The sequence below is a fragment of the Schistocerca americana genome, chromosome 2 (genome assembly GCF_021461395.2).
Source record: "Schistocerca americana isolate TAMUIC-IGC-003095 chromosome 2, iqSchAmer2.1, whole genome shotgun sequence".
Classification (NCBI taxonomy): Eukaryota; Metazoa; Arthropoda; class Insecta; order Orthoptera; family Acrididae; genus Schistocerca; species Schistocerca americana.
In genome coordinates this window covers 155,828,520-155,838,402 of record NC_060120.1, presented here as the reverse complement: position 1 = coordinate 155,838,402, position 9,883 = coordinate 155,828,520, and the positions used below count along the sequence as shown (strand labels likewise).

General features: G+C 41.4%; 1 protein-coding gene across 1 annotated transcript in view; it reads left to right on the top strand.

Annotated features, from left to right (window-relative positions):
- Nucleotides 1-8,835: 8,835 nt before the first annotated feature.
- The window catches only part of LOC124593845 (neuroligin-2-like), a 158,312-nt gene continuing 157,264 nt past the window's right edge, over nt 8,836-9,883 (top strand). The window contains exon 1 of the mRNA XM_047132193.1: nt 8,836-9,028. Within this exon, the coding sequence (XP_046988149.1) occupies nt 8,836-9,028 (193 nt within the window). The remainder of the gene's footprint in view (nt 9,029-9,883) is intronic.

Here is a 9,883-nt window from a genome sequence, read left to right as displayed (position 1 = left end):
GCATTTTCTGTATGCTGGACGCAGCTGCTTCGCATGTCTACAATGCGATTTTTTAAACATCTCTATGGTAACGCCTCTTCATAGGTCACCAGACGGCTATTGTTTTCCCCTGCAGCCGTTTGCGCTTCGTAGTTGAAAGGTGTCAAAAGCACTAGATGTAGGTGTTAAGGATTTCCTTAAGTTGAGTCGACCGTAGGAGCGCTTTAGTAGTAAAGAATAAATGTATTAAAACTTCATGTATGATGTGGGATTTTTTCACGCATCTCAGTATTTATAACGCCTTGTATCTCGAACTACACGTTGCACAATGATATATGAGTGTAGGCACATTCAGCGGGATATATGGACACTGACTGCCTAATGTGTTGCGAACAGAGTTACTATCAACGAAATAATAAATTAAAATGTCGTCCATGAGGCGGCAGTTTCTCACGCATCGCAGTGTTTATGACGTCGTATCTTCTGTACTAGGACAGGTAGGTGGTTCGTACCCCCACAGCTATATGTGTACTAAATTTGTTTTAAACCGGTCCCGTGGTTTAAGAGATGTGGAACACACGTTCACACACACACACACACACACACACACACACACACACACACACACACACACAAACACACACATATATATATATATATATATATATATATATATATATATATATATATATATCAATTTTTATAATACGCAAAATGGATTCCAATGTGGTCGGCTGTGCACCGTACATAGCAGCTGCTTGGCTCTAAGCGCATTGTATACACTGCGAATAGCAGTAGGTTATGTAATAAATAAGAGGTCTGATAATGAAGTTGATAATCTCTAAATCAGTTTAAGCCAATCGATTGTGGTATAAATTCGAGAAAACTCGAAATAAACAAACTTACGTTATGGTGAGGGTGAACCACAGGCTGCGTTTTATTGGCAGAACACTTAGAAGATGCCACAGATCTACTAAAGTAACTGCCTACACGACGCTTGACGGTCCTCTTTGGGAGTACTGCTGACCGACATGTGGTCCTCACCAGAGAGATTAACGGAGTACACCGAGAAAGTTCTAAGAAGGTCAGCGCGATTTGTATTATCGAGAAATAGGGAGGGAGAGTGTCACGGACATAATACAGGATATGTGGCGGAAATCATTAAATCAAATGCGTTTTCAGTAGCGACGAGCGCGGCGGGATCTTCTCACGAAATTTCAATCACCAACTTTCTCTTCCGAATTCGAAAATATTTTGTTGATGCCGACCAGCTTAGAGAGAAATCATCATCACAATAAAATAAGGAAAACAGGGCTCTCGGGGAAAGATATAGATGTTCTTTTTTCCGCGCTGTTCGAGGGTGGGAGCGCTTTTATTATTAGCACCGATTTTAGTTTCTGGTGGGTTCTACTGCTCTACTGCATTAGTCATAGAACAATCATCGTGAACTGAACTCAAATTCTTGAGCTACTTTCGAGTAAATAACATTTAGTTCGAACTACTGCATCCCTGAATGGACTATCAAGGCATCTACCCGTGTCGAATTTTAGATTTACTGAAGACATAACGCCGACCGGTGGGGCCGAGTGGTTCTAGGTGCTTCAGTCTGGAACCACGAGATCGCTACGGTGGCAGGTTCGAATCTTGCCTCGGGCATGGATGTGTGTGTGATATCCTTAGGTTGGTTAGGTTTAAGTAGTTCTAAGTTCTAGGGGACTGATGACCTCAGATGTTTAGTCCCATAGTGCCCAGAGGCATTTGAACCATTTTGAAGTCATAACCTTTTGTAGAAAACAGCAACTGCTCCTCAACAAGATAGTATATCGCGTCAAGATCGTATACTCACATAATACATTTGAAATGACAAGTGTTATGATTTTTTGAGGTTTGTTACAACTGTAGTGGGCAGATCTTTAGACAGTTATCCAGTCAAACCAACGCCAATCATTAGTAACTTCATGATAAGTATCTGTATGTTGAAGTAGATACCGATCTTCTTCTCTCTGTGCTTTCAGAGCGAGAGACACTGAAGCAAATGGCTGATTGTTGGTCAAACAGAAATGTGTTTTAATTTAAATAACTGTTTTACGTAACATATGTTGTGGCAACGTGGCTACCACGTGATATTATTCAGAGCACAACTGCTCCGATCTTGTTACGTGATACCTGATAGTCAGACATTGTGGAGCTACTGTGTAATTTGTAGGCTTAGTGGTGAAACATGAAAACGGCTGAAGCAGGTATGAATCCTTTACTTCCTCAAAATCGGTTAAACTCACGACTTCTGGTTAGTCTACTTCTCGCTTTTCAGTATGTCATACAAAATTATACTGATTTTTTTTTTTTTTTTTGAGATTGAAAATGTATTAGAGTACTGAATGACGCTTTCCCGGGTATTTGACTTCGTCCGTCATAGTTGACCAACGTTACGGTGTCTGTTCTACCTGCCCATCATGAGGGTCCTATGTTTGTATGAAAGTCACTTATAAAAGTGGCAGAAATGTTGGTCTGTTAAATAACATGATATGGTCACAGACCGTAACAGCTCTCAAGGAAAGGAGAGCCGCATAAGCATACGTTCACACGGATTCTAATTTTTAATGAAATAAAAGTTCATACGAAGATTAACGGTAACCCTGATAATTGTGCCTCTTTGCTCAGACTTTACGACAGAAGTAAAATTATTTTTCCTCAGTCCTGCTCTGCATCTTTGACAAAAGACATCGTTATAAAAATGGTGTCACCTGTACTTGGTGAGCTAGCTGGAATTTTATACAACTCGTTGTAAAACAACTTGTTGTAAAAAGGTGTCATCTGTACTTGGTGAGCTAGCTGCAGTTTTATACAGCTCGTAATGATATATCGGCTTACATAAACCTGTCACGAGATTTTCATTTTCTATTGCTCGCTACGTCCAAACTAGTAGTTTTATAGGATAATGAATTTGACCTTCTGTAGGAAATTTAATATAAATAAATTTTGTATTGGGATACGTCTTCGCTACAGGCTACTGATTTCAACTTATTCAAGAATTATCCACGAAAGTTACTTTCAAACGTTCACCCACTCCCACACCCAGCCCCCACCGGCCATGATTTCTAGTATGTTGCTGGTGGCTCTTCCACCTACCAATGTACAAATATTTGCTGCTGCACCAGTTGTTTACTACAGTCGACCAGTTTAGCTCTTCATCGACTAATTGAACCACCAGCTTAGTCGAGCTCTTGCAAATTGTAAAACTGATATTTGTGTTAATTTTAAGTAACAATTTTGTGAAATTTAACAGCTTGAAATACGCAATGAAGTCGTTACATTCGTCAGGCCTTGTGCCTATGTAGCTGCTGTCCTTGTAATGGCTAAGTTTGGATCGAATTTTCAACGTAATTAGGTTCATCATATCGTTTACAAAGTATCTTTCGTTCTTTCATAACACTCATGGGCACGTTTAAATCAATAATGTTAACGAAGTAACCTACAATGCAGGTGGCGTAATAGCCCAGTCAGAGGAGGTCGAACGTCGGGAATAGTTAAAGTAGACGGAAATATTTGTACAGTGGTATGAGCGACTGCCACGAATAACGTACCAGTAATTCCTACTGCTGAGGGATGAGTGTGAGGTGCGATGGAGGGCCACTTGTTACGTTCATCTTGCGCAAGTCGAAACTGTAGCGAAAACGTATCCCAGTACAAAATTTGTCGTTTCATTTCAAACAAAAAGGACCTGTTAATCTATTTCTCTATGGCTAATAGTTTGCGTGTAAGAGCGAGGGAATATGAAAATTTTGCGCGTGGCCAACTACAACGTTTCGAGTTGCATAAAACGACTGCGGTAGGGGCAGCTGAATCACCATCTATACTGGGTGTTTCAGGACAAATCTTAAATATTTGTAAATTTTTCGTTTCGTGTTTTGGTGCTGCAGTTCCAATACGTTCTACTGTATCGTATAAGTATGCCGCACAATTTTACATATGGTCAGTACGACGGTGTGGTATTTGTGATTCTAGAGGAAACGGCACACGATTTCCTAATGGCAGAGTATGAGATTCAAGAATATATAATCGGGTTTTTACTAGGCAGCCTAAGTCCAGGACAGAGCCCAGCAACCATATCTCATCTGAAACTGCGAATTGTGTAATAGAGGGCATAGAAAGTAGGCCTACAAGAAGCACACGTACAATTTCCACACGTGTGGTTATTCTACGTAAACGAATACGCTGAATTTACGAATACATGGCCTCTATGCTTAAAGTCTACACAAGAATCTACAGTTTTGAGAAAGTGGTGAATAATGACGATTGGAATTATATCGTTGGTTAACTGTAAATCTCATTAATACGGTTTACGACTGAAGCCGCATTCACTCTTGCCGCTATCAATAACGAAAATTCATAAGCCTTTGTGTTGAGGTGTGAAAAACAACAGTTGGTACGCCGTTTGTGTTAGCGTATTCTCTCTCCAGTATCTATACTTAGCGAAAACAAGTTTCAAGGATTACGCAAAGATGATCCTTAGGTTATAAGAGTGATGTGGCTGCTGCACATTCAAGTCGTCAGTTAATTCATCGCCAGATCATGGATGAGGAAGAATTTTCACGTTAGTTGCCACGATGGCTCCCGTATGTTACCTCTTTAAAATTTTTCTGTTGGCGTAATAGAAGGGCGAAATCTACAAAGAAAAAGAAATCACCAGAAGTCAACTAATCGCTCGGATTATAACTACTGCTGCACTTACGAAATAACCCCAAGGTGAAACCTAAAAATCTACACGTGGTGTTGCTAAGAGAACTCGAAAATGCCATGAAAAAACAAGTGGAATTTATGAAAATCAACTTTAAATATACAATCCTGGATAGCCAAACCCGTTAAACCGCCCGCTTCTGGGACAGGGTGAGGTGCTCTGGCCCCGGAGAGAATACGCCCCAAGGTTTAACAAAGGAAGTCGTTGCGCCAGCCAGTTCGGATATGCTGGGTGGAATTATTTATTCTAACTTGATACACTTTTGAGACTTCCACTTTCTGTAATAGAAATTTACTGTTATATCTACAAATTACTTTAGTGTGAAAAACTTAAAAAATTATGGTGCAGCGTATGGCCATCACTGGTCATTACATTCTTCCATCTTTCAGGCAGCATACGAATCCTGCAGCATAAAAACTGGGTGTTTTTTGAGGAGATCCATGAATTGATCAGATTTTGGGCTTGTTCATATGACCGGAGGTGATGGTCAGCCAGGCCGTGTGCTATTGATCGAAAAAGGTGGCAGTCAGAAGAAGAATACGGCGGGTGGGAAACGACTTCCCATTACAACGTTTCCAAGTATGTTTTGACAGGTTGTGCGAATGGGTCGAGCACAGTCCTGTCGGAAAATCACCTTTCATATCTATCATGTATTATGACCGTTTGTCTTTTAGTGCTGGGTTGAAAGCGTAAATTGCTTTTGACAGCGATCTGTGATTGTTTCCGTCGGTTTCAGTACGTGCGAAACATTTCTCTCTTCCACCGCCATGACCAACTTCGATGTGAAAAGCACCGTTTCTTGAAACTTTGTAACCATTCTTTGCATATTATTTCACTAGCAGGTGGCTCACCGTAGGTTTTACGAAACATTTTGTGGGCCTCAGTCGAGGATTACTTCATGTTGAAGCATAAAATTGAAACTTCCCGTCAATGACGAGAATTGGGCTCGTAGTGTATGGCACGCCGGACACTTGCAACACCAATTGCCGCTACTGACATCTATTGCAAAACGGCGGAAGCAAAGTTTTAGATCTATATACTTTCATAATCCATTTTTTAAATAATGACATTCACTTATTAAGTAATTATATTTTCCTGAAGACTTATTGAGTCTTATCCTTATCCCCGCTAATGCGAGAAACTGATACAATGAGATAAAATTGGTGCCAAGGTTGGAACTTGAACCAGGTCTCCTGTTTATTAGGCGGTTGTGTTATCAACTACACCTCGTCTTTCCTTTTGTTCTTTGTTTTTCAGGAACGTATTGCTGTTCGTCTCATGAGCTTCCAGTCATGTTGGTCTGGTTGGAAAGGTATTGCACGTGTCCTTAACGTGTCTCTGTGCTATGGGTAATGTAGCTGCACGGACTACCCTAATCCAACGCCCTCCCTAACACAAACTTCAGCTCGCGCTTCATCTCATTTTCCCCTCGTGCCTTGGCACAAACTGTAACACATTATTTCATCTGTCCTAATCCAAGATAAAACTGATACTCAATACGCCTCCGGGAAAATACAGTTACATCAGATCAATAGATCACCTGCACCTGAGGCACAGGAAGGATTTCCTCATTACGTACAAAGCTGCGGTGCTGTTTCAATATCGATTAGCTCCTGCGGCCGAGCGGTTCTAGGCGCTACAGTCTGGAACCGCGAGACTGCTACGGTCGCAGTTTCGAATCCTGCCTCGGGCATGGATGTGTGTGATGTCCTCAGGTTAGTTAGGTTTAATTAGTTCTTAGTTCTAGGGGACTGATGACCTCAGAAGCTAAGTCCCATAGTGCTCAGAGCCATTTGAACCATTTTTGATTAGCTCCGACAATACTGACGATTTAACAAGGGGAAAGTGGGCTGAGGTGTGACTAAAATTTTGTGTTAGGGAGAGCATTCAACTAAGGTAGTCCGTACCTACAATAACAAGTTAGTGCAGAGGATAACACATTTGCCACATAAGCGGCAGACCTTGTTTCATGTTCTGGCTTTACCACAAATTTTAACTCCTTACTGCCGGTATCTTCCTGAAATTACGTATATTACTGCGAAAAATTAAGATTTTTGCAAATATGAAATACGTTATAAGGTACAACATTTTATCTAGAAACAAATATTCTATGGAACTTTAATAGCGGTGTACTCGAGAAAATCTCAGTACTGTAACTAACCATCTATGTATTGCATAATTACTTCACTACACACCAATAACCAGTAAGTGAAATCAAATTAAGAAGTTTTATTATCGAAAACCCGTTACAAATGAAATATATCTGGAAAAAGTAGCTTCTGGAAATTAACAGAAATTACTATTTTAAAGAGTGGTAAAATAGGTAAGACATCAAAGGAACTGAGTACATTTACAATTAACACATCTGACATGGTAAAAGTCCTTTTTGTGTTTCAGCGTGCAGGATGGTGCACGAACGACCAAGTGTGTCTTAAGTCCACATGCAGTATAAACAGTTCTAAAAATATACTTCATTTCACTCAACATAAAATCCTGCACTGAAGAAATAATCATACATCCAAAATTTCGTATCAAACAAAAACAAATACTGTAGAATATGGCGGAAACTGCTCAAGGCGGTCTCTAGTGCATATTCATTCAAGTGGTCACTGGTCTAGAGTACCGACCAAAAAACATCATGTGTTCCTAGGTTCACTATCTGCTGTGTCAGGGGCGTCCAACCTTTTAGTTTACCTGTGCCACGTCGGAAGTAGGCGAGTAATTTTGGCACGCACATAATATACTTAACACTAACAATAACTACTGAGGAAAAGTAAATAAGAAAACGGTATGGACCAATAAGAGAACAGGATCGTGTAGTGCGAGATCCAAACTGAAATTAATGACTTTACCATAGCCTCAAATAAACGGAATTTTATGAATTCCTTTACTGATCTTGTGATAGATTCACATGCATCCGGCAGCTTCCGGTTTGGACACCCCTGCTGTAGATAAAACACTCGCTCTAGTCCTACCCTCTAAAATAGGAGGGTAATCCTTTTTTTTATAAGTACAAAGACCAGTTTATTTCTGCAAAAGTTTACATCAGTTTACAGCTTGAACATTTTGCAATTTTTCGACATAATCACCATTTCTGTCGATGCATTTTTGTAGAAGCTGTGGCAGTTTTTGTATGCCCATGTCATACCAGCTGGCAGCCATGCTGTTCAGAAAGTTATGAACCTCTTCTCTCACCTCGTCGTCGGAGCTGAATCGCTGGGACCACAATTAACGCTGACAGGTACTGTGAGACTCCGAAAAAACTCAAACGTGCAACTCAAAACCGGAGAAGATGAATGTTGAGCAAGGGTGTACACATTCTCCATGACAACGCTCGCCAACATTTCTCTCGGCAAACCGTTGCTCTCCTGCAACTGTTTCAGTGGAACATAATCACCCACCCACCCTTTAGTCCTCACTTGGCGCCCAGTGAATTTCACCTGTTTCCTAGGTTAAAAGAACATTTGGCCGGAAAGCGATTCAGGTCCGACGACGAGGTGAATGAAGAGCTGGTATGACATGGGCATACGAAAACTGCCACAGCGTTTACAAAAATGCATCGACAGAAATGGTGATTATGTCTAAAAATAGCTAAATGTGCAAGCTGTAGCCGGTCGGTGTGGCCGTGCAGTTCTAGGCGCTTCAGTCTGGAACCGCGTGACCGCTACGGTCGCAGGTTCGAATCCTGCCTCGGGCATGGATGTGTGTGATGTCCTTAGGTTAGTTAGGTTTAAGTAGTACTAAGTTCTAGGGGACTGATGACCACAGATGTTAAGTCCCACAGTGCTCAGAGTCATTTGAACCATTTTGCAAGCTGTAAACGGATGTAAATCATTGTAGAAATAAACAGATCTATGTACTTATAAAAAAATAGGAGACCTTACTGTTTTGACTACCCTCGTATTTAACGTTTCTCCTGAAACACACTGTATGTACCACCAAAAAAGCTGCTTTAAACATTTTACTGGAACTATTTTCGACCACAACATCGTCACCTGAGATACTTAAAAGTGGTGAGGAAATTGTCGAAATTAGATCCATCAAAATCAGGCTTCGCAGTAGCTGTTTGGTGGTGCTTGTAGAAACGACATGATTTTTTTTTGGAAATGCAGCCTTGAATGTTACTCACCTCGCGCCGTCTGTTCGCAGTGGGCGCACGGGAGAGCGGCGGCGCGTCACGCTACCCCGTCATGGTGTACGTCCACGGCGACTCCTACGAGTGGAGTTCCGGAAACCCTTACGACGGCAGCGTCCTCGCCAGCTACGGCGGCGTCGTCGTCGTCACAATCAACTACCGTCTCGGCGTTCTAGGTCAGTGGCGTACGCAAAGTGGCTCCTTCCCCTCCCGTCACTGGCACAGATGTCCCATCAGTACTCGAGCGGCCTTCCCCATTGTTGACTCTCACAAGTAGACCACTTATCCGCCCGCCTGCTCGACTAGAGTACTGGCCCGGCTGCCTCGGAAAACGAGGTCGGGAGCGGAACTCGTGCGCTCAGAAGTTTTGACAGTTTGATGTCTTACCACGCTTTTCACCTCAAGTGGTAAAAACTTTCTCGTTCCTTCTAAATTGTTTCGGAAACCACTGACGTGGCTGCACCTGTGCCTTTAAAAATAAGACTATTAAAGTAGAAGTTTACATAAATGACCTTTTATAGCACTTATATTTAGTGTAACACAATGAGAGATGATTCTAAATGTATAACACGTTGCTCTGAGCTTTTTCATTATCTAATGCTATTTTGTCTGAAACTGACATGGTGAGACCGTGGCTGTGGACAATTAATGTAGGTCAATTCTTACAAAGAAGAAAACAGCAACCAGGCACTATTAATACTGCTATTTATTTAGGTAAATAGCGCCGATACCGGTTTCGAACTGGCAAGTTCATCATCAGACGGCTGTTCACATGATTTTCAAGATACACTTTACATTATCAAATAACAAAAATCGAAAACGGATGATAATGTAAAGTGTATCTTGAAAATCATGTGAACAGCCGTCTGATGATGAACTTGCCACTTCGAAACCGATAAGGCGCTACAGTCTGGAGCCGAGCGACCGCTACGGTTGCAGGTTAGAATCCTGCCTTGGGCATGGATGTGTGTGATGTACTTAGGTTAGTTAGGTTTAATTAGTTCTAAGCTCTAGGCGACTGATGACCTAGG